Below are 27,175 nucleotides of genomic sequence, written 5' to 3'. Positions count from 1 at the left end.
AACGATGGGGGAGGGAGAGACGGTAAGAAAAACAGAGAGAAAGATACACACAGACGCGGAGAACGCAACTGAGCCAGCAGTATTTCTCCATGCAGAGAATCTCCGTGCTGTGGTCACGGGCCCGTGGGAGCAGAGCGGTGCAGGCCTGCAGCTGATGGGCCGCTGACAGCAAGGCAGTTTCCCACTCTGTTTACACAAGCTGCCAAAGCACTGTGCAATAAAACCACACTGTGCACTGCCATAAAAAGCCGCTAGCTGATCTGGGAACATTTTCCATACCGATCTTTTAATTACAGTCTACTTTATAGCTAAAGTGACCAAGAAACAACACTTCCCAATGTAAAATCAGGGTGGCGTGGAAGAAAATGCAATCAACACCTATTAGACAGTATCCAAGGCTACACAGATTCTGCACTAGGGTCGTTTGGATTGAAATTTACCACAGCAGACCTTATGTAAAACTATCTAAAAAAAAAACTATTCTAATACTTCTATAGTTCTACAGTTTTATGCATGCATATTTATTAACCTTTTAAATGCAATATTACTTGTACTTTTAAAAAGTTGACACAACAGAAAAATATAGGTGTAATTGCACCGTTTTACAAAACATTTGAGCATTATTTGAAAAAAAACATCATTTGGTGAAATATCATTTTAAAAAGAAATATACAAAAATATATAAAACAAGCTCTATATATATATATATATATATATATATATATATATATATATATATATATATTTGTTTTGTTTTTGGGATGAATTATGTTTTTTTTTAAAGCAATAATTAATCCATTAAAAATTAAATTTAAGGCATGTAAAAATATATTTTTATTTAGATGTATGCACATTTTAACCATATATCAAGGCATTAAAATATTATTTTAATATTATTATTTGTATATGCATTTACAAAATTCTACACATTAATTTATTAAATATTTAAGCTAATTTCACCATGTTTTAAGTCACCAAAAACAGTGTCACCTGCATTCAACATTTTACATATTTAAATCCATTCTGTAATCCATTCAGTGTTCACTCTTTCACAAAACTTGGCAATAACTTGGCAGGGCTAAATCAACCTGCTGTTAAAAAACAGAAACCTGATCCTTGATCAGCACTTCCTCAAAGTGACAGGAAGAGCCATTAACTCAGGTGTGAAAGAGCAATTAACTCATGTGCAAAGCTAATGGCACAAACACACAAACTAACATGTCAAAGAAAGCATCTGAAAAGACAAAGCACAAGAAAGACAAAGAAAAGAGAACTGTCTTATCATATCACATGCCCCAAGAGATCTCCATTTTAGGATCCGCCCTCCAAACCCCAGTGCCACTCTCATTTACGGCAGACCAGCGTGATGAGCGAAGCTATTCCCAGAACACAGATGCCAGAGGCTGAACAGTCTTTCACGCACAGGCCGTCTCTCGGATTCACTACTTCAGTTGGTGCACATTTATAACACAGTTTGGATGTGGGAAGGCCTGCGGAGATCCCTGGCAGAAACACACTATTTCTATTAGCACATGTGTCATAAAGATGTCATGGGATAGACCTCAGATTGATTGCATTTGTTGCAGAGAGAAAGAGAGAGGGAAAGAGAAATGTTTTTGTGTTATCGCTCTAAACACAAACCATTAAATTAGAAATGCAAACCTACACACGTACAGTCCTTCAACACTCCAGTCAAACAAAACAGTGTGGGTGTATCTATTGGCTCTGAGAAATGCATGCATGCCAAAGAAGGTCTTAAATATAAATCAAAGCCATGCTTCACTGTTATTTGGCTTGTCACACATTATCCTACAGGAAAAGAGTGCTAAATCATTATTCCGCTTATTAAAACATAAATTGAATTGAACACATCTACACAGAATGTTTTGTTCATCTTTCAGCATTAAAAACAGTGACTAAGCAAGCTTTGACTCACTATTTGTAACTACTGTATGGCTACATAATGGCTCGGAAAATATTTTGGACAATACATTTAAAATGCATGAATTTATTAGTATATATAAAATACCAAAGCAAGTGGCATCCACAAACAAATGTTTTTTCTTTGTTTGTTTTTTCAGATTGCAGAGAGTTTTTTTCCTATGCAAAGGACCCCACATCAGAACTATTTTTCAACCATAACTATACTTTTCAACTATATATTTCAAATATAGCAAAACCGTGTATGTTAAATGAGTAGTATATGAGAACATGCAATATTCATGAACTGTAGGCAAAAAATATGGCTGGATGACTTGTTGCATCTGCCAAGATTCTGAAGTGTGGACACTTTTCTTTCCCATGATGCCACATGAGTCATTGTCAGATTCAACAAATGTGGGAAAAAAGTTAATTATTTACAATGTATAAAAATATGAATTAATTAAAATTATAATAAAAATTAATAATAAAGTATATTTAATATTTGTATTTATTTATTTTTGTACTTTGAACTTTATTTAACTTTTGTTAAAATAACTTTACATTTTATTTATTTAACTTCAGTTTTCATTTCAATTTTCATCATTTAACTATATAAATTTGTTAACTACTGCAGTGACATTAATACATTGTTTCGTTTGGCTTGTGTCCAAATACTTTTGGGGCCACTATATGACAGAAAAGATTACATGGGATATTCCTCTGCAAAGCTGAAAGAGAAAGGCTGAAGTGAATGACTTAAGTTGTCTTGAATGATTTATGGGTCTTTCAAAACTCATTTAAAATTGAGGCCATATTTTGGTCATCTGTAATAAGCACTTTGAATTCAGGCGTATATATTTCCTCACCTGATCTCCATTGAGTTTGGTTTCAGCCATCATCTGAGGTTTCTAAAACAGCTCATTTTTCATGAATAACAAAGCCGCAGCTGATGCTCTAAATCCACAGAAGTTCTCTTTTGAATCCTGTCAGAGTGGATTTTAGGTGTTGGTTAATGTGGTTTGTGTATGACTCTCGGGTTCTCCTGAACGTGTTTGTCAGCGGCTGCTGATCCTCCTCTCGCTGCGGTAAAGACTTTTATGCTCAATACTTAATAACAGCTTGTGCTGTCATCTCCACGGTTAGCATCTGATCTCAGCACAGCTGCGGGCTCTCTCTCCGCCTGCTGACACCTCAGCAGCACCATCCCCACATCACGCCTCCCTGGAAGAGCAATGTTGTGACATACGTACGCTGAACGCACTTCAGTAGCATTTAACTACAGTAATAAGCCAAAAGAAGACATATAAAAAAGAAGGCTATAAAAGTAATGAGGATGTTGTGAGGGGGAAAACTCACTTAGATGTGGTAAAATTACTGCAACGGTATAATTTTATAACAATACAAGGGCCCACAAAAAATAAATGAAAATAAAACACAATGTTTAAATGCTACACGTGAATTTAAACATCACAGTATTATACTGCAAAAAGAAAAATGCATATTCATTCAGATTTTCATGTTAAACAACCGCTAAAATTGACATCCGATAAATGGCCGATATTAAAATTCAATAATATTTTGCCTAAATAAATACAAAAATAAAACACAAAAAAAACTATAATTGTAAATGCTACAAGTGAATTTATGCATCATCTTATTATATTGTACAATATGATGGATATTCATTTTAGGATTTCTGCATTATTCAGCAACCAATAAATGGCCGATATTAAAATTCTATTCTATTTTGCCTAAATAAATGAGAAATAAAACACTGAAAGCTAAATCATTTGTTTAAATGCTGCAAGTGAATTTACGCACCACATCATTGTATTGTACAATATGAGAAATATTGTAGAATCGCTTCATTCTATAACCGATAAATGGCCAATATTACAATTTGTATTGCTATCTTGGCAAAATAAATGAGAATGTGAATAAAAGTAAATTTAGGTATGCTGTATGAATATTAAAAGTATATTTGTACAGTATGAAAAATTATATATAATACATTTTAAGATCTAAAGATAACATTTAAATATGTTAATGATATTTTAAAAAATATTAATGTTTTTAAAGGTTAACTTAGTGAACTTTAGATGATGGCAAATATAATCTAATTGTAAAAACAGGGAAAATACACATGTACAATGAATGCAGATGCCAATAAAATCCCTCTATATTAGCCAATAACCAATGGTCAATAAATTAATTGTGTGAAGTTCAATAGCCTGTAACTATGGGGGGAAATAGATGTGCAAATAATGCTTCATACATGGATCATCCAATCAGATTTCCTAATCATAACTATCAGTTCAACAAAAAAAAAAGTCTCAACAGACAAAAGAAGCAACAACTTAACTTTTATTCTGAAAGTATAAGCCTACAGGGAAGGAAGGGTGTGAAAAGAACCTCACAAAAAGAATACTAACACAGCTCAAGTCAATAAACACCTCATTTAAGAGCAAGCCTGAACAAAATCCAACCTACTGCCGCCTCAGAGAAATCAATATGACATACCAAAGTCGTGTTAAACGCACAGCATGACAAAAACACACAGGAAGAAAGAGAGAGCCATAAAGAGGTCTTATCTGCACTTCACCCAAAGAAAAATCTCAATGAATAGAAGGATAAGACTTTCACACTCTTACATCATAACAATGTAACCTATAGACTGATGACTGAAAGCAACACTACAAATTCAACAAGGTTTTCCCTGCTTTTTCTACAAGGTTGAATTTGCATTCAACAATTACAGTGATGGCAAAGCCTTAATTACACATATATGAAAAAAATGTTTTTATATATGAGAAAAGTGTTTTTTCACTGCACTGTCTGAATCATTTCGGCGCTTACGCATGTACGTTCGGCTCATTTCAGCTACTTTAATAAGTCTCTTCACGAGTCGTATAAAAGTGTATTGATTAATGATACAAACGAGCTTGAAACGATCTGGGAAATGTTTGCAGGTGTCCGCTCGGATAGGCAGCATGCCAAGCAACTCTGATTCATAATCATTATCATGAATCATGCTCACAATCCCCATACTGACTACAGATAAATCAAAACAGGGAGGGCGCTGGAGACGGTCAGACCTTTATTAAATCAACATTAAAAGAGCGAATATGCCATCTTCAGAGCGGAGCGTACCGAGACCAAAATGTGTGTGTGTGTGTGTTTACACATGACGGGTGCAAATATTGAAAGAGCTGGAATAAAATGTCATTGTGAATGCAGCACTGCCATTGGGAAGGATAATGTGTTTTCCCACTGTAATTTAATTCTCCATCAAACTTTACAAACAGAGTATATATTTATGTGGAACACACACAAATCTAACCTTAAAATCTAAACAAAGGACTTCACCCCATCACGTCACCATGATTCATGGGATAAATGACTGTGTCATAATATTTGGACTTAGAATATTTTTCTTCTCATCAGTTGGTTTGGTCTGCTCATGTGATTGAGCCGTCGACTGGTCTGTTGTTTATATTTCTACCCGTCTTCCCTAGAGGCCTCCTCCATGTGTCTTCCTACATTAAGTATGAGTGTGTTAACACCTCCTACTAAATCCATCACTGTCAAACTGGAGATGGTGAGGGTGTATTTTACAATGTGAGTAAACTTCATTACGGCCTTGCGTGAAAACATTTTGCGTAAGTGTGTTTAGTAAATGCTCCCAGGCCTCTGCCGGCACACTTGAGAGTTATAAAAACAGATTAATTTAATGTGAGGGTGTCAATCACAGTCGAATTTTTTGTCGGCAAGGATACAAAGAAATACACAACCCTAGTGTATCAGACACAAGCTCATGGATGAAAACTGAAATGGAAAAGCAAAAACTTACTTTATAAAATGTCTTTTTTTAAAGAAATTAATCATTTTATTCAACAAGAATGCCTTATATATAAGGAAGAGGTCTGTCCAGCTTTGGTCTAAAAGCAACAATTGTATGGTATCTACCCACATCAGGCAGATAATAGCTTGTGAATCCAGTGTAGATTGCTGTAACAGAGACAGCTGAAAATAACTCCTTATGATCAGCGCAGGCCTTAACCTCAGCTAGATACATTTGACCTCACACTGCAAACTCTTCCTCCTACAGAGGTCTGAACTCAAGCCGGAAAGGAAAAAAACAGATCTGATGGAACAAATAAGGCTGTCTGCAGGGAGCCATACAGCAGAGACAGAGAGAGTTTGTGTGTCTCTGAATGACAGTGGACCTCATCTCTTGAACCCTGAGCGCAGTAGTTTTAAATGTCTCCTCGACAGCCCTCTTACCTACACACTCCAATGACCTGCATTCAGCAGCCATCCAAAAGCACAGGCAATCCTCTAGTAAACATATCACCCTGTGCTAGGGGTGTGCGATATATATCGTCTGCGATACTATTGTAATTATTGTTTTAACGATGTGCGATTTGACATTATCGAGTATTTTGCAAAAAACACCCCTACAGAGTGTGCGCATACATTACATGAAGTCTAGACCAGTGCGTGTAAGCATTTAGAAAGCGTTCTTTCAATTCATGATTCTGTCTATTAAAATGCAAGTTCAAGACGTCGGGGCAGAACATTTATATATTTACACCACTTCACATAGCCTAGTTAATCAATTTCACTTGAAGAGTGCTGTTTTTCTCCAAAAATTGATTACAAATGTGATTTTTTACAACAGTTCAATGAACAAGAAGTTAATTAAGAGACATTTTAGACACCATATTTCCTGTTTTTGCGCTATTTCAACAACAAAAATCCCAAACACAGCCACAATGCTGTTTTGCGTCTCTGAGCAACATAACAGCGTTTCGTTTCTGAATGAATCAACCGTTTAAATAATTTGGTTCAATCGCAATGACTCACTTACTAACAGTGACTTGCTGCCACCTACTGGCAGTTTTAATTTCACATTCAAAGTATCTTTTATTATTTAAATAATTTCAAATATCCGTATTCAACGTTTTATGTTTAATATGTCAAAACATTATTTATGCATTTGTAATTGCAGGTTAAATGCATTCATGCCTTGCATTAAACCAGTGGTTCTCAACTTTTTTTTCCACTGTGCCGCACGATGGTCCAAGTGCAAGTCTCACGGGCTGCATATCATTTACATATTACGTCACCAATACAAACCAACCAGATTTATAATATTATAGCCTAAATATTATGATATCTAAACGATTACATTGAAATAAATAAATAAATAATTCTACTCACCATTAATAAAACACCTGACGCTGTCGGGAGTTGACCAATTTTGTGAAAGGAGTGATTGTAAGCTGCAGTCTGTACGACGTGCACGGAAGCGTGACTTGATGCGTGACATTGCAGAAAATGTGCGTTCACAAATGTAGCCTGTGTTGATCCAAATATGGAAAGCACTTTCAAATTTAATAATCTGAGGTTCTCTCTGGAGATGTTTTGCCACATTTCTGCAATTACGTTTGATCGTAGTGTGGGTGTTTCCTTTTGCCTGAACATCTTCAAGTGAGTGGCGGGACAAACCGAAAGTTGATGCCAAAAGTCCAACAAAAGTCCTTCGCAGACATTTTCCACATTTCGTTTTTCTCCCTTAATAACAAGTTTGTCCATTCTGATGCTTAATTTTACCGAACTAATGGCTACTGCTGATGACTATTTGAATTGAATTCTGCCAAAGTGGGCGCTTGTAAGTGTTCATTAAATACGTAGCGTTAATTAGCCTACGTGAGTACATAGGTCTTCTCATGTCTCATGTCATAATATATGAAAAACTAAATTACTTTACATAACAAAAACACTAAAGCTTATATTTGTTAACTTCCAGTTTTACAATTCATTTTAGTTTTTACATTAATTTAAAACTGTACTTATATAATTGTGTTCAGCATGGATTCGTTCGGCATTTGGATTCATGATGGGTTGAGAACCACTGCATTAAACAGTGTGTAAATACATCTAAATGCCACTTCAGATGCAGCTTCTGTATTTCCTCAGCATTGCAAATATTAATTTTGTCAATACTGATTCCATCTGCATGGTAACAGCCCAAATGTCTTATTATTCTAATTCACTGATTAAATGTAAGAATTTGACTCAAAAGATAATGAAAACTTTTAGAAAAAAATGGCTTTATAAAGGTAAAAATGGCAATAAAATGTAAAAATCAGTTTAAACTTATTGGTAAAGATTAATTTCTATCAGTGTGAAGTGACCACCACACAGAATATGAAGAATATCAAAGACTTCAGGAGTCAGCTGTCCACGGCAGTCCTTAAGGTACAAGCACAATAACACACTCAGGAAAATATTGTCTAATTATTTTTATCGATAAAATATATTTTTTGTAAATAACGCACACCCCTACCCTGTACCCGTTCCAACAAATACATAAAGCACATAAATGCACAAAAGTCTCCTATGAATAAGTGAAATTCGTAACTTGGAATTCATTAGTAGTTTTTTGTGGCCATAATTAGACACCAGATCTGACAAAGACACAAATAGTTTCCTACAATTTTATATTAAATTAAATTCAAATTAAATTTAATTTCCTTTCATTTTAATCTAAATTAAATCAACTACTACTAAATTACAATACTGCTGCATTCCTTGTTTCTCGCTACACTAGGAAAAAATAAAAACACAAATTTGAGTGCATATGCCATTTGAGCTACATCATTCCGGACTGAAACACCACTGAGAGTCAGCACAAGGTCAGGGACGAGCTCCAGCGCTCCAAAGCGGAGGGTCTGCTAACAGACAGACAGCCTGCAGGCAAGCATGGCATGTTGTGACATGGTAGAAAAAAATCACTTAAGAGATTTCAGTGGAGCAAACACCCAAACAATGGAGTGGGGAATCGGTGTGCACCAAAATAAGCCAATACGGGAGAAAACCGTGACAAGCGATTTGGATAAAGCTTGATTAGGATGATCAGGACAACAAAACAAAATCCTTATCTAATACAATATGCAATATGTTTGATCCATTGTAGATCTAGCAGAAAATGGTCAAACCATAAGTGAGATTTATCATTAGGAGAGTGGGTAATATATATAGAGTGTATATACAAAGAGTGTCAACTAGTATGATGAAGGAATTGGATAAACGTTGAAGAACGGACTCCATATGAACACCCCTTAATACATTCTATTATGTTTCAGGCTCCTTTTATGTTCCCAGTTACACACAAAATCACACTCACACATCCACATATCTCTAGTCACAACACTACATCACTTCTGTCAACTCAAATGACTCCAAAATGTTCCTCAGTTCTGCGATTCAATTAGCACATAAAACATCTTGCCAAGCCAAATCCTGCCATTAGAAACAAGGCTTCCTCATTACTCTCCCACCAAGCACAAACTCACTAGGCCTCTAAACTGCTTCTCATGCATAATTCAGCAGCCACAAATATGGCATTTAGGCAGGATGGCTGTTATGCATTGAACAGCAAGGATCGGGTAAAAACAGGAGGCTAAATGCAAAACGCTAATTCAGAAATGAGTCAGAGAAAACAGAGGCAGAAACAGCAGCAGTGCTTTAGGTGGAAGAGTTTTTTCTGTCCAAAAAGAAGCTCCAGTGAGACCTTTGCCTAAGTAAGATCTTGACTAGATTAGCATTTTTTGAAGGAAATACCAGTGTAAATCATTGGTAGATTTTAAACCTCACACTCAGTAATTCTGTGCTCTTTAAATCCATGTAAATTGACATGAGACGAAGACCATGCAGTATCAGTAGCCCAATTATAGCTGTTTTATTTTAAATACACTCTTAAAAATAAAGGTTCTTCATTGAAGATTCCATGTAGAAGCTTTTGCACAAAAGTTTATAGTAGAAAAAGGTTCTTCTTTAGGTTATTAAAATGGTTCTTTTAAGAACTAATCACTGAAAGGTTCTTTGGGGAACCCAAAATGGTTGACTTCTATGACTGCAAAAAAACCTTTATTCTGAAGAGCGTAGAGCATGTCACCAACTGTAGCTCAAGGATTAGAATAACAATGGTCGACTACAAAAGTGCATTTCTACAATGCCATGTGCAAATGAACTAACAGAGCCCTGTCTGTGAATACATGCCCTTGTATTGTCCTCCTGTGTCTGCAGACATCGGCTGGACGCACACTTGACCCCAAACACTTCCGTTGACCAGCAAGCTGTTCCACACACACCTAATCAGTCACTTCAGGATAAACAGAAGAGTTCTGGAATGGAACAACACATTCTCCTCACGCTTCAACAGGGAAACCTAAACAATTACTTGGCATGTGTTTAAATTAACTTGGCATTTACAGGATAAAGTTTTGTTACCAAGAAAGTGGGAGTGATTTTAAGTTTTTTGCAACAAATTCTTCTCATAATCAGAATTCACTTTGGATTATAATGCGTTTACACTTAGCAAAGAGAACAATGACAATATTGGTTTAGTTTCTTAGAGAATTACTATTGCTCATACTTAAGTTTATGGATTAGAACAAACTCCTAATGGTAAGCACATGTAACTTGTCCCGGACCATTTCATGCATCATAAAAGTACGGCAAAACCAACAGACTGCGAATGTAAATCTATTCTATATATCTAATTTTCACAGTCAATGCAGCCAATGCAAACAGTTAAAATCTTGGGTCTATACACCTAAATGTGCAATGTGAGGTACATTAAAATGATACATTCTTGGATATCTATAATAATTATTTATTAGAGGCAAGTGAACACAGCTTTTTAATAAAGAGTTCACAAAACAGTTCATCTGTTTTTCCTTAAGGCTTTTATGAATTCAGACACTTGACACATACTGAAATGAGATTCATGGTTTAACACCACTTTGAGGAACACAAACTCTGTCGTTGGAAGATCTTGATAAATAGCTACAGGATATAAAATCAAGCCAAACGGCATCCCTGCATATGGCGTGTACAGGGAAAAATAGCTCCATCCTGGCCAACAACAACATACAATCCAAAAGAAGGAAATTACAGGCCGCCATTTGCATCCCTTAAAAAATACTATTTTAATTACTTTATAAATGAATAGCTAAAGCCAACTTTTACTATGTTACATTAGACATATCTAAACGCAACAATAATTTTGTGTGGGGTTTTTATCACTTCTCGTCTTGCCTTTCTTTTTTTTTTTTGGCATGCCATACAGTACCTTTTCCTTGCTATATTAGAAATTTGAAAATAAAATGTTTAAATAAAAGCAATCATGTTGTCATTAATCTATATTTTTATTTTAGATTGTTGTTAACATATTTATGAATACTGTTAGGGGCCATTCACACAGAATGCATTTTGGCTTTGAAAACGTGAAACAGCCAGTGGAATGAACGAAAAAACACAAGGTCTTGAGGTGTGTTTTTTTGTAGAAGAATGTTGTCAATGCATGAGATGCTGCAAAAGACACATGTGCAACAGTCAAACACGTCTGTTCAATGCGTTTACATAGAAAAACAATATAAAGTAGTACAATGGAATGAAAAAAGTGTTCTGCTTCAATGGCCCCTTGCACATATTTTCATCTTTTTTAAAGCATTAAGCAGGTCCGTAGTAAAAAGTTTTATTAGTGTTATTAGTAAACTCTTCAAGGACAAGTCAGTCTCTTGTGTTTGAATCACTTTTTTTGAGGTTTGTCAGAAAGGGACAATCTTAAAATGTCAACCCTGTTAACAGGATTTTGTACAGTAAACAACTGATCGCTGAAATGTCTGTATAAATATTAATATTGATTTCTATTTACTTAAAAAAACATCTTAAACTGCCTCATGGGTGCCTGCTTCATAGAAGGACATTTAAGCCTTTAGGAGGAGAGAAAGGAGCTCTGCTCACCTCCGCTTGTCCTGTCTCGACCTGACTTTGTCTCACACAAAGAAAGATCAAGTTGCTTCTGGGTGTGTGTGTGTGAAGCAGAGTTAGAAACGTGTGAGAGGAAGGGTATAAGAAAATGAAAAGGGCTCTGACACCGTCTCCAACATGAAGCTGCTTTGGAAATGCAATGAGATAGCTTGCTGTCAGGTGTTGGCAGGTGGAGAGCCAGAAGTTCCAACTTCATCAAGGTCTCTGCGAGACTTCAACCTCTCACGACCCTGCTGTCGACCACCAGGAACAAGAAAATGAACAGAAGGCTGTTCTCAGCAGTTGCTCCTCACTGATGCCATTTCAATTCAGCTTTTGCAAACATTTGCCTTTTTTTCCCTATTTCTCCAGAAGAGAACAAGGATAATGAATGAGTGATGTCCCACCACCAGATACTAACTCACATACATGCCAGATGTATTATTATAAACCTACTCAGGCAAGCCAGTTGTATTTGAATAAAAATGTAATTTGCCTAAGCATTAGCAGTGCGAGTTGGAGCAGCATATCTTTTCTTTGCAGACTAGCGTTTTTACAGCTACACCTAGAAGCATACGGGTTAGACTTCGGGCTACACTTAACACTGCTATTTGATATATTATTTACATCTACACAAAAGCAAAGAGCTCAGCGTATGCTCTCTGAGAGTGTCTCTGCTAAGGCAAGCATTACTAGTACTAGTACTAGAACAGATCATTTTGGAAGAAATAATTACTAACCTTAAAGGAATAGTTTGTGTTCAGTACACAAGTTAAGGTGCAAACACATATAGTTCAACAAATTTTCACAGGCAAAATCCAGTCATCTCAATAGGAATCTGTGCAATTGTGAGTTTTACTCAAGGGCGAAAATGTTCCCCATGCAGATTTTACTTCAAGGTACCATGCCCACTTTTGCAGCATTTTTCAAAACTATGGCGAGAACTAAATGGTACTGAAAAAGGGGGTTTCATGAATGTGGCATCCAACCATATGCCACAAATGCTATGAGTTTAACTTGTATTAAACTTCCATTAAGCCTCAGACTTCAGTATATAGTGACCCTGTTTCGGGAACATAGAAGAAAATGTTGTGTAAACTCCAGTGAGTGAGTTTTCTTTCTCAGAAGCACAGGTTTTTTAACAATCACTACTGCAGCCAGTGAGACAAATTTGCTCTCAACGCTTCATTTACGAAGGTCATTGGGGTAAAAAACATCTAGAAACAGAAAAGAAAAGTGTCAAACCTTGATCAGGAGGAAAAACCAAACAGAGATCCACAGTGGTCTTTCAAAAATCTCTCACTTTACTGATCTATTAAAACCTTAAATGGAGGTTGTGTATGATTGACTGCATTAATCTCACAGTCCTGCCAACCGTGAATGGCATATGCCCAACAGAGACCATTGAGCATCATGGGAAATAAATTACAAGGTGTCCTTCATTCACAAAACACATTCAATTTTCCCATTACAACATGTTTGCAAACTCAAAATCATTGAATCTAGTTTCACACACATAGGTGAATATAGAGACCAAATACACATTAAACTTGTCTACGTGGACCCATATACACCATTTAATTTCAAAACTGTTAACATCTTAACCATTTTTGTTGTTTTTAATTAAAAGCTATGAAGGCTTCAGTGCATATCAGTGAACAGATGTTTGGAGGGAATGCTGACTCTCTCTCTCACACACACTATCCCCTCTGCACACCCTCACAGGGTCATTAATGATATTCTTGCCACACCATTTAAACATGAGAGCAAACATTTACTGTGGTTAACAGCCCTCCTGCAACACCCAGGCTATTACCACAGCTGCTGCTTAAAGTAAGTGTGTGTGGCATGGCACCTGGATATGACCACAAAATGATGATTTACATATGTTTGTCTCAATATACGAATCGATATTCATGTGTACATCGGGTGTCCCACCTGGATATGTCAACGGCACCATTACATGTGCAGCTGTCGCATGACACTTGCGTCAACACTGAATTAAATCTCTTGCAACAATTAACCTTCCTCACACCTGTACTTGTCGCACCTTTTAACCAATTACCTGTCACAACCAAGCGCATCTTAGTTTTTAATTTCTCCTTTAACAAGTACACAGTGTTATTTTCCTTTTGAAATGCCTCGAAAGATCAAATAAATGTCAGGTCATGGCTAATACTGTCAGTGATTGGATGATTGCTTTTAATAGAGCCAAAATGAGAGAAAACACATTCGAACAACACTGCTAATTAATGAGCTATTTCAAACGATTTTCATCATGCAGTAAACAGACAAATCCTGCTGGGCAAGGATTATTCAGTATTGATGCTAGCTTGATATTTAGTTTAATTGTAGACACCTGTGCATAAGTTTTAGATAATATATTAAGTCCTGGTTCTACAAACAACACATCCATCTTAAAATTTGACAGTTTTTCACATCAGCATCATGTGGTGGTGGTGACTTGATTCAGAAGTTTATACTACAACCGAATTTGTATAATATATATTCTAAATAGCATTAGAGATTAAAAAGTGTGCATCCATTTGCACTATTTGCAATGACTTCCTCTTCACAAACTAGAGCTTTGGCTGATTGCTAGACTATGCCTAGCCACCTAATTTTATCGTAAGAATGGTTTCAGCCATTTGTAACTTGAATGTGCAAGGCATCTGGTGTACAAAAACAGTCCATTACACTGCTTGAAATTGCAAACCGGTATTTACCATATTATTTAAATTCAGTATCATAATCATAAACTCATTGGTTTGTAGTGCAAGTAGTTTTGCCATTAAACTGCACTTCCTTATTCTTCTAGTTATTTACACAGCAGCCAATAAATTGGAAGTTTTGCACATTCACAGAAAATAGCTTCTGCATTGCAAAATACTAACATAAAAAAATGGTGTACTTTACCATCATCAGCACAGTATATACAAGAGACAGCCTTAACTCCACATTTAGCTGAAGTTGAATTGCTTTTGGCATGCTTTGTCTCTTAAATAAATGATTCACTCTTTTTGCCCAGTAGCTTTAATTGCAATCCCATATCATGCATTAATAACCCAACAACAGCAAAAGTATTGCTACACATTTATGATCCAAAACTTGATCCAAAAGGGACACGATTTAAATAGGAAGGAATGTAAAAATGTAACAACAGTATGATCCATCGGCTGCATTTAGCATGCCTTAGAGTGACAGGACGGTATATTTGATGTGTCAGTCATGGCTCCTACAGTTCTGTATTAATGCATATCACACATCATATCGTGACAGTTGCAAATTAGGTCTAAATGAATATCAGCTGTCACTGCCATGAGTAAATATAAGCACTGTTAGGGAGGAAATTAATTGATGGCTTAAAAAAAGGGACATTTGTCATGCATGGAAATATTCTGAGCATGCCTCAAACAAAATCACCAGCGATTTTCGTTATTAAAAAAATTTATAACGTTCACAATAAATAAATTTCACAAGCCGAGTGTTCTTTCTTTATTCCAACATAATTATTGACAGATTTTGTATGTGTGTTTTTAACTAGGCACATGTGCAATATCAATAGATTCAGTGCAACAATATTCTTCTCAATGAAGAGTGTAATCAATTCCTCACCCTTTCTCAATCTGTCTCTCCCTCTCCATCTTTCGATTTGTCTGCTAAACAGCAAAGAGACATCTACAGCTCAGAAAATCTATAGCCTGTCTCACAATTCTGCCAAGAACACATTTCTGTCATAGCGCATTTGACACGATTACATCACAATAGACAAAATAAACACTTTGCGCATTTTCTCATAAATACCAGAAAATTTACACGCACACTGTCAGAGAGAAGTGTTTAAAGCTGGAGTGTGTAATTTTTTGGATGTCAACACACTTTCTGCTATCCCAGCTTAATTTGTAAAGACAAACATAAGAAAGACATTTGTAGGTTTATTTCTCTTACTATTCATACACTTCAGCGTAATTAAATATTCCAGGTTCAAGTTAACCTCAATCAACAGCACTTTTCTTTGAAGGAAAAATCTAGGTTACAGTAAAGCACTTCAAATGGAAATGTGGGGCAATTTTGTATTATTGTAAAATAGACATTCAATAGAACAACCATGAGGCATAAACATTGTTATGGTTTTCGTGTAAAAAGTGGTCATGACAACATAAACATTGAATCCCTAAACCCACTGAATCAGTGACAAACAATAACACAACTTAATGGAAGAATTAATGCAAAAAAATAGAAGCTTCACATTTTTGCTTTTAAGTCCTACAAAATAATGAACTACATTTACTTCCATTGTAAGTGCCCCCGCTTTTTTGTAAGTGCCCCGTTTTTAAAGAAAACAGAAGACAAGTTTAAATTATAATTTTTTTGTAATTAAAATTATGCCACACAAGCTGAGCTTAGCTGGTACTGAACCCTGAATACTCCTTTAATGACTTTTATCCAAAACAATTTACATTATGAAGATAATTCAACACTTATGCAACTAAACACATGTGCCCATTCGTAACCCTTCATGAATGCATAACACTGAGTTCATTCATATATCAAATGAATTACAAGTTGTCAGAGTGCTTTTTGTCTTGTTGTGGCATTAGGCGATTACAGACGAAAGATGTGCCCCTCTGGGCACCGTGCCAACCCCTCCTCCGGCCATGACCTAATTTCCTCTTTCAACCATCTACTGCCTGACACGATGGGTCCCCACTCTGTCTTTTTCCTGTCTCTTTCTGAAATGCTAATCTGATGTCAAAACTGACTTCTTTTTTTTCAAGAGCTGCATTTGAGTTATTGCAGGCTGTGTAAATATTTATAAATGATAAAAGCACAGTCTGAAATCATTAACATGCCACTTGACTCATCAACTTAGCTAAAGAAGAGAACATAATGGCGTCAAACACAAAAAAGAAACACTTGATTTGTTCGTATTAAGATCTGAAAAGCCATTTTGAATGTCAGCTGAAAGAGAAAAGCCATTGTGATGAACAAATGCGTTGTTTTGCGCCAGGCACGTGCTAGCACATTAGTATTATTTACATTGACTTAACCAATTTCTTATGAGTGGATCAATGGCGTGGGGAACGCACGCAGGGTGACTGCTGTTCTCAATCAAATGAGCTCGGAGCTTTACAACACAATGATCACATAAAGTGGTTTAAGGGCACCAGTGGTGCAGGCATTAAGTAATATTGAATTGGGGATGAAGGGGCGGGCAAGGGGGAGGAGGTTGAAACGATTACGTGGCAACTTTGTGCTCAGGGACCAAGGGGGAGGAGGTTCATCGAGGCAGCCCAGGCCTGATGATTTAGTAATTTCTCAAAGTGGTGTAACACACTGCCTCTCAGGCCTGTCATTCCAGCACTAAGCAGCATTAATAAACACCCGCTGCTGATGACTCACTTCTATATGAGCGAGTCTGTCCACTGGAGTGGAACGAGTTTGATTTCAATGTGTCATTTGGGAATACCTGTACGAATTCTTCAAGCACCTCCTGGCAAATTGAGGACAAATTCCTTCTCAAATTGAAACCATCAAGGGATTGTTGTAAAAGAAGGACAAGAAATAGAAATGGTGAGGCGGAGGAAGAGAGAGAGGGACCGTTTAAACGAAATTGGATAAAGAGTGAATAGGTGTATTGGATAAAAAGTAAGATGGCTCTGATGTATTGTAAACGTTGATCCGTATGGACAAACAAACACTGATAAATTTATGGGCCAAAATCACAACAGCAAACAATCTGTGCAAAATGGATATAAATTCATGTGGAAAAAATAAATGCAAAAAAATATATATATATTATATATTCAATATTAATAATAATGGCAAAAAACAAGCCATAAAAAAAACAAAACACAAAACAAAAAATAACTAAAAACAAAACAACAAACAAAAAAGCACAACACAAAACAAAAATCAACTAAAAACAAAACACCACAACATAAAACAAAAAACACAAATAAAACTAAAAAAAAAAAAAACACCACAACTCAAAACAAATACTAAACAAAAAACATTATAACACAAAAGAAAAACACAGCTAAAACAAAATAAAACTCACATTAAACAGTAATAATACATTTTAATTATTACAGCATTAAAACTGTAATTTCTTAAAAGACTTTACATTAGAATAGACCAAGATATGTTTGATTTGGCTAGCTGCACTGGTTCATTAAGTCCTGTGATCATCTCAACTGCATGAATGAGAATGGAGCTGATGGTTGACATGCAGGATCTAGTCTAGGGTCTCCTGCTCTGTGAGGTTCTAAATGGAGCAAGACGAGGGAGCATGGAGGGGACGGCTATGAGTCACAGATCCCAGAACAGTGAAGAGCGGTGAATGGGGATGTCACCCCTGGAGAACTGCGTCTGCGGTTCAGAGCGCTAGCGTGACAGCGTAAGCTGCTGACGAGCTCCTTTCACAGATTACTATAGTGTACATCCAACACAATGCAACAGCATCTGTAGGGGATGTGAGGGTAAAGCGTGCAAAGCTTTGTCGTGTCACACTGTTGGGCTTGTAACAGCAAGAGCGATGCTGAAAGTCAGGATGACACTCTACAGATGTCCTGTCAAGACTGACAAATGAAACAATGGCGAAGGCCAATGCCGCCTTCAAGTGCTCCTGGGAAGCACCTACGAAATGACACATCAAAGTCAGAAACACAATACTGAAGTAACGGTGAATGACAGCCAAAAAAAAAAGGTGTACCATAAGTGAATACACCTGCATACCCAATCTATGTTCAATTTATATATATAGCTTAGTTTTTATCTACAAAATATGAATTCAAATTTAAATAATAATATAGAAAGATAGCACCTGCCGCAGTTATACCAGCAGATATGTGTATTATACATGAAGAAAGCTACTTGTAAGCAGGACCCCAAGCAAAAACTAGACCTTTCCGATATCAAAATAGGTATAATTACAATTTTTCTTAACAGTTCCCCACTGGTAAAAATGATTTCACTGTGATTTCTGTGCATGTAACACGGAATGACTACATTTCCAGCTCCACTTGGAGGCTGTAAACAGCCTTAAATTCATACAGCAGTTGTACTAATAAACAGAACAATAATAAACATCCACACAGTATGTTTGATCAGTCTGCCTAGATTATATGAAACAGACCAAAGCAGCTTGTTTAGTTTCAGCAAGGAGGCTGTCAAAATGAGTTAGAGATCTAGATGCCTTATTTGTAGCTAACTTGGCTGGTACATCCAACCCTTATTTCAAACATCTGAAGTTTAAAATTTCACTTCCAGCCAAGTAGGACTTTCTACACATAATTACATACTATGTCGGTAATATAAACTTACTCTGTAGTCAAAATGAGAATAATGCAAAAGTGATTACTATAGAAGTACAGTTAAACTTCAAACCTACATCAGCTAAAATTATTCTTTCCACTGTAGCTATTATTTTTCCTTTTTCATCTCAAAATGAGACAAGGCTTTGCTCAACTTGTGTGTTTAAGCTGTTTTTTAAACTAATGAAGCTTTTTAGCAGAATCATCTTTCTTACCGAAATCCATGACTAAAATCTAAATATAAGACTGAAATCTGTGACCTGAACATATACAATAGTTACATTTACATTTAGTCATTTAGCAGATGCAAGTAGAACATTATGAGTTATTAGTTACATTATGACATCATGACCATCCATCTTCAGCTTCACCGGAGGACATGCATATCGTTAGCATATACACATTATGACAACATTTCTATATATGATGATTTCTAAACATTTATTTTAGATTCTTCAAGTTGTTAACCTTCTCAAAACAGCATCTTAAAGCAGTACCACATCATTTTGGACAGTTGTCTCCTAAATGACACACTACACACTCAACTGTCTTGTGTATGAATTTTATAAGATTATTTTATTATCCAACATCGAAGTCCAAGCCCCTTTTCTTCTTCTACATAAGGAAAGCTGCAACAGATGAGTGCATGAAGTGTCCAACATTCCACACCGTTTTTGGGGGTTTTCAATTAAATAAGTGCATGATCTGGGTATTTGAAGTGCACTTCATGTTGGAATTTTCAGTCTGAACACACTACTCACACCATTTATACTACAAAATGACAGAATAGTGCATAAGCAAGCAAATTCGGACACACTTTACATCTTTGGCAGAAAAACAACAACCTATAAAGCCACATCTACTTGAATCACAAACACACTCACAGAGGAACAACAGAAAATCCAATACTGTGCAAACAGACCCAGGCAATTAGAGTCCAGAAAGAAGCAGTCTACAGACAATAATAAACCAGTCATTATGCCGCCACTAAGCTTTTCACAGCCAAACCAAACAAGCACTTCCAAAAAACAGCAGTTAAAAACACATTCAGGCAAAGGCCGCAGTACAAGGTTAACCTGGTCTCTTACCTCAAGAGCTTCCAGCGTCATAAATCCCGATATTGAGAATCCGTCAATGATGTCCTCCTCAGCAGAGGTAGACTCCTTCCTCTTCCTCCTCGGTGGCCTGGGTCGTGAGGAAGAGGAGGGGTTGGTGGTGTCTTCCTTCTCCGAATCCGAGGAGAATCGAAGCACGGTGCCCCGGACATGGTTATTCCTGATCCCGTTAGACACACGCTCCCGGTCTCGCACAGACCGAGACTTCCGCTTTTTCCGGATCCCGCTGCACCGCGGGCCATCCATTTCACCAGATGACACACTCAACCGAACACTTCCTGCTAGGAGGCTCTCGGCCCGCGCTCAGAGGTGGATGCAGAACGATTCCCAACAAACACCTGTAATGGAAGGCTCAATAACTGTACTCCAGTGAGGGATGTGCAATTATCCAAATTCCAAAACCGGCTGATGCTATGTGACTTTGCTTGGAGTGCGATACGCACATGAGATTCCAGAAGTATAAATGCATATATCCACAAGCACAGAAATCCAAAATTGAATCCTGTTAAGGGTTGCCAAACTGGAAAGTATCCAAACTTCCAAATTCAGCCCACGTTTAGGGGAAACAAACTGGCAGATCACTTGAAATGTCTTCCAACGGAGCTGTAACGGGTCTCCACATGGCTGTCCTCACGGACCCAACACTCTGTTTAAGTGCAGTCTGACACCTTCCCATCCTACAAGTCAAAGAGATAGAGAGCAGACGTTTGAAATGTTCTCTCTGAGAGCCTTCCCAGAATCCCCACCCTTAGCTATACATAGGAATATATCATGCAGGCATATGAATAAAGCAATTTTCACAACACATATGGACTCTCTGCAAGAGATCATCTTAAGATGCCTTCCTTTTGATCTACTTCCACAATGGCTACAGTCACTTTTACATTCCCTTCTTCCCAGATCTTACAGTTTCTTGGAAGAAAACAAAATCTATTGTAGGAAATTATTCAGAATGTGTTCTTGCAGATTAAATGCATCATATAATGAGCCATTTACAGAGCTGGGTCTAGATCTCCAGTTTTACATATTCAAGAGCTTATATTTCTCCTCCTGCACACTGTCATTATTCTGAGACTGCTATAACCGGAGACAGGAGGGGGTAATTATTCATTTTTCTTAACAGAGCTGTGGATCAAGAAAAAAAAAATGTCATTTTCTCACAGCAATTTTTAGTTCAGCTGATTACACTGACAGAACATTTATGGCTGACTTTCCAGTCGTCTTCTGTATGCAGTTACATCTATGTACTTAAAACACCAACAGCCACAATCATTCTGCACTCTACTGATAATCTCTACTCAGGGTTCCTCTGTTTATTTTTCAATGTCACCAAACTATAGATAAAACTCTGAAAACCTTTCTAAATCTTCCACACTCAGGGTTGTTAAAGAGGCGTTTTATCTGAATAGCAATTACTAAAATCAGCTGAAATTGTTCATGCAAGGCATTATTTTTCATTGCTCGAAATATTAAATAATTCTGTCATTAGCTGTGTCAAGTTGTGTGCTGACGTTTGAAGCAGAATCATCTCCAGTCATTTTCATACATTGAAATATATGAAAAAAAATATGTGACCTGAACATCTACAATAGCTGCATTATGACATCATGATCATCAATCTTTAAATTCACCAAATGACATGAACACTATGACATCATAATCAGCTATAAGCTTCAAATTAAATCACATGAACTAAAACACTGACAATATCATGCATTAACATAAACATCATTAGATGACATTAACACCTATCTTTACAAGACAACATGAACATTTACAGTAGCAACAATGACATTATAATCCAATCAACTTTACCAAACCCGCAACTCCATTATGACATCATAATCAAGCATCAACTTAAACAATGTCTGATGATAAGAACATGTCATTATATCAAAACTAGCCATAAATGTAAGTGTCTTATCCAGTGAAGTTGACAAGATACATAGACATCATAAAACCAAGCATCAACGTGAACTTCACAAGACGTGACATGAACATCTACAGCAGCTACAGTATGACATCATAGACACCCATCAACTTAAACTTCACTAGCAACCAACCTTCATCTGCCTTCAAAATCCACCGCTACCAAATATCAGCATTGCAATCTGACTTTTTCGAATAAATGATGCATTCCAGAAACATTTTACCAACAGCAATGACCAATAGTCCAGGTGGGCTATTATTACAAAGCTATTCCCAATCACATATCCCTTTAACCTGATGATGCCCTGTGCTGGCACTCCTGTCACACACGCGCGCGCACACACACACACACACACCCCAAATATATAAATGGTTTTAATGTATTTACAGTCCCTGCCAGCCCTCCCTTCACTCTCGCTGTCTTCCACGAGTCCTTTTTGTCTCTCTCTCTTTCTCTCCGTCAGTAAATCTCACGCACCGTGGCCGGTCCAGCCCACAGCAGCAGCAGCAGCAGCAGCGCCTGGCACTGCCTCCTTCAGCTCTAGATCCACCAAAACACAAAGCCTGCCTTCTCTCCTGCAGGACAAAAGCAACACATGCAAAGCCTGGCGAGTGGAAGAGGGTCGTCCGAGCGAGTCGTCGGCATTCGGAAAGCGCGCTGCTCTAGAACGGAAAACAAAAGAGAAATTTTTTCCACAAACAAATAAATCCTGCAAGGAAGCGACGCTGCTCCTCTCCGAGAGTCCGTGCTTCAGGATCCCGGAGCGAGCGGGGACCGGGCGCATTGATACAGTACTGCCGCAGTGCCGCTTTACAGGCGATCCGCTTCCTCAGCGCATATAGTGCAGCGCTCTCTATAGAGAAGGCTCGGTTTAAATGCAGAAGACATTCGTTTTAGTTATTATATCTTATTAGACACTCTAAATGTACTTCAACATACCATCCGTTCCCATTACACTGCCATCTGCGCTGATTATCAAAATAAGGAAAACCACTGTATTCTGTATGGTACTGATTAGCCTAGTACTAGATTGATGCCTTCAATGAAGGCACGAATTAGCGTTTGACCGCCTCTATTTAAAGGCTTAAACGCCACATAAGTATGTCTTAAGACGTTTTAATTCGGTATTAATTCATAAAGAATGTTTAGTAGTGTTTTCAAACGTTTAAGAAACCACAAAAGTTCGATTGTAGGAAAGTACGGTCCCACTTTATATTGTGTCCCTAATACCTGTGTACTTACATAGTAACTAGATGTAAGTACACATTGGTACATAGTGTCTACAGCTCTAATGTTTGTGTAACTACACATATGTAACAACCCACTCAATGGTATGTGTAAGTACAAATGTGTAACAGGACATTGGTAACAACACTTTTTGGTAATGAAAGTACAAATGTGTAACAGGACTAACAGCACTTTTTTTGTATAGAAAGTGTTACACTTTATATTAAATAGACAATTCCTATGGATTTACCATGTAATTACTTTGATGTTACACAGCAGCGGCCAGTAAGTTAGGCTTTACATATAAATTGTGGTTGGTGTCCAGAATGTTACACTTTATATTAAGTGGACAGTTCCTGAGGAGTTACCATGTAAGTACACTGGTATTACAGCGGTGCACCAACTCTACCAACTCGAGATCCAACTCCTCCCACTTTACACTAAACCTACCCGTTTCCACCCCCTGGAAAAAAGTGTTGTTACCAATGTCCTGTTACACATTTGTACTTACACATACCATTTTGAGGGTTGTTACATGTGTGTAGTTACAGAAATATTAGAGCTGTAGATACTATGTACCAATGTGTACTTACACTGTGGTTACATACTACGTACACATCTAGTTACTATGTAAGTACACAGGTATTAGGGACACAATATAAAGTGGGACCGAAAGTACTTTTCAGCTGTTTACCAGAGGTGGTAACCATGTAGGCAATTTGAGTGCTTTGTGTTTAAAATCTACGTACGGTCATAACTGGACGCTATATAGATTTATTTATTACAAGAATATCATTTTTTATATAGATATTTTTGTTTGTTTAAAACCGTTGTTTAAAAAGCCACCTTACCTGTGGTTATGGTGCCAAATCAAGGATTGGATTGCGTCAGACGAACCTTAAACCTTAAACGAATTTTCTTCAAAAATTACAGAATTATATTAAATAGGCTACTTTAGCCTAATACAGTAGCCTATGTTTTGTTACACTTTAAATGTCCTTCAACATACCGTCTGTGCCATTTTTCATGGATTATGACAATGCAAATCATTGCATATTGTATTGCTCCTATTACTTGACTGATGTATTAAATGGGAACCAATTAAATGCATTTAATTTATTTAAAAGTTGCAGCAGGGAACATTCTGCCTACCAAAATAACATTTGCTTCTAGACAATACACTAACATGACAAAAATTCAAAACACTCTGCACACTGAATCACTGCATAGCCAATTCAATTCTGTTTTTTTTTTACATGCAGACAGGAAAATAATTTGACATATTAAGAAATCTTGCAGCCTATTTGTAGTTTACAAGGCCTATTGTCCCTTTAGGTTCTTCCATCTGTCCAACCACATTGTGTTGATTCAGGCCTCCATCAGCACCAATGAATCAGTGAAAACAATCCTGAATTTATAGCATCTAAACTCGCTGGCTGCTAATCAGACTTAGTAATTGCACAGGCTATTAAATCTTCATTTGGCATCGCATGGGTTTTCAACCAAAACATCCAGCTAAAAAGCAGCACAAGTTTCTTTTCAACCATGGCATCTGGCACAATGCATATTAAGGTGTTTTATCATAGTATGAAATACATAAAACAAGTCACCACATAATCAAACACTTGTTCCCTTTTAACATTTTCAATGCCTTCAGGCTGTGCATGACTTTTTATGCCTCTAACACGTAGCTATTAGGCAATTAGTAACTGCTATTAGGCAAAATGTACAATCAATTAAGTCTTCAAACAAATCATTTACACTTACACGTTTTGAATGGGTCAGATGTTGTTTCTCATTCTTTTATACTGTTTGTATTGCTCTTGTTATGTAACATGAAGAGGTTTTCCCTTTAGGCCAACCCTGGGGTGACCTTATGCACCCCTGCTATCAAACTGCACTGAAACCAGAGCCTAACTTTACTTATTCTAAATGTTTGTGCGGTCAAGAGAGGCGCAGCAGATGAACTGGTGGCAGGTGGAGACAGATCTGGGAGACAGCAGTTTTGATATGTGATTTAGTCAGGTTTCTACAGGTTTTATGAAGGTAAATCTAAGACCTTTTTAAAACCACGGAAAGGAAATTTAAGGAATAAATTGAAGGGAACATCAATATGTTATCTAAAAGTAAATGTATGGGGAGTACGCAATGTGGTGTATTAAAGTAGCAACACTTCAAAGTTTGAGAAAACAACTTCCTACCGATCTCCATCTTTAATTCATTAAAAAAGGCTTGAATACCTCAAACACTAGGAAACAACTTTTTTCCAGTTCAAAAACACTCTTAAATCAAGATAAATTTCACGTAGAAGCAAAATGAAATAAGATAATGAGTCTCGTTTTCTCTGAAATTAATCAAAATGAAGTCAGTTTATGATTAAAACAAGAGCAAATATGTGCCAATGGGCTTAGAAAAATCTCTTAACTCAAAGGCAAAATAATTTTATTCAATTTCTCAGAAAACAATACTTAATTTCTTAATTTGGCATTTCTATATTTGTTTATATTTGTACTGGAAAAGAAAATTACTGAGGAAGATAATGATGTTTTTTTTTTTTTTGCAACATTTAATGCTGACTGTATGAATTTAAGACTTAAGGCCTTCAGTTGTTGAAGAGCAAATTAAGATTTTTTTTAAGACCCGCAGAAACCCTGTTTACAAACACAGTATAAAATTCTGTGTCTACAAGGAGTTATTCAGCTTAGCATGAGTGATATCACCCACTTGATGTGTTTAATCCATCTCACACTCACCCCCCTTTTACGCATCCTGATAGAAAACACACAACAATTTATTCACGCCACATTCACGCCTCATTAAAAAGAGCACAATGCAATGCTTCAAGCAAGTATGACTCTGCAACACTTTCCACCATGTAAACTGTCAAGCATCAAGATATGGATTTTCTACGAGAGGTTCTGCAGTCCTGGGAATTTATTCAGCTAATACAGTGTGTTCTAAAGAGTGGGACGGTACAATACCGGGTATATTTATATAGCATATAGATCTATGACTCTACGCTCCTCTGCCTGTGATTAATAGACCAATACACAAGCATAATAATGGGACTGTATCAAGTAAATGTGTGCGAGAAGAGAGGAAAAAGAATGTCCTTTCTTAAAATCGCAGCATTCCGCATCTCTATAAAATTGATTTTTAAAGCAACAATTGTCTCAGAGCATAACACGCATTACTTAATTCATTTTCGTGCAATCAGGCCAATATTGTCCTCACCCCATCATTAACCAAATGCCTCATTTGCACTTTCATTAGCTATAAAGATTTTTCATTCTTTCTGGCACCCGATCGAGAGTCACTGTAACGATTTGCATGCTGTGTATCCATAGTGTTTTTATCGATGTTGTCTGAAATAACAGAGTGAGCTCTTGTATCTGCTCCCCGGGAGAGAAGGGATGTAACAGCTGTCTCCTTGACACCAGATGGGCGGGACTGATTTTGTCATCCGTTGGTGAGCTTTTAATTACTCAGTAAAACACTCTAAATAGGCTAATGAAAAAAAGCAGATGATGAAAGGAAACCATTTCCTGTTATATTCAGATATTAATCCATTTCTAATGATTTAATATTTTGATTCCGACAGCATAATAGATGTAGACTGGCATCCCTATTTTAAAAAAAATTTATTATTGTATAAAAAGCCATGATTTTACACTCATTTACAATAACGTATTGTATAATTCCATGTATTAGGGATAGAAATAGCATATTCAGATTGATGTCAGCTACTACGTTTTTCTTCTTTATGAGACATTGTCATATTGCAAAAACATAGGCTTATCTTCCTGAACTGATAAGACACTTGGAAGATCACATACACACTA

At 36.8% G+C, this 27,175-nt stretch overlaps 1 protein-coding gene across 11 annotated transcripts in view; it reads right to left on the bottom strand.

Annotated features, from left to right (window-relative positions):
• Window positions 1-27,175, bottom strand: part of auts2a (activator of transcription and developmental regulator AUTS2 a) — a 370,676-nt gene that overhangs the window by 333,536 nt on the left and 9,965 nt on the right. For 8 of the 11 annotated variants that reach the window (XM_058788533.1, XM_058788537.1, XM_058788542.1 and 5 more), the window contains one exon: window positions 20,150-20,853. In XM_058788533.1, coding sequence (XP_058644516.1) covers window positions 20,150-20,422 — 273 coding nt within the window. In that variant the 5' untranslated portion in view covers window positions 20,423-20,853. Of the gene's footprint in view, window positions 1-20,149; window positions 20,854-22,493; window positions 22,880-27,175 lie in introns of those variants that run through there. The other 3 variants (XM_058788536.1, XM_058788535.1, XM_058788534.1) reach the window with 3 other exon arrangements.

This window comes from Onychostoma macrolepis, chromosome 10, assembly GCF_012432095.1.
Source record: "Onychostoma macrolepis isolate SWU-2019 chromosome 10, ASM1243209v1, whole genome shotgun sequence".
Classification (NCBI taxonomy): Eukaryota; Metazoa; Chordata; class Actinopteri; order Cypriniformes; family Cyprinidae; genus Onychostoma; species Onychostoma macrolepis.
This window is presented reverse-complemented; position numbering and strand designations above follow the sequence as displayed.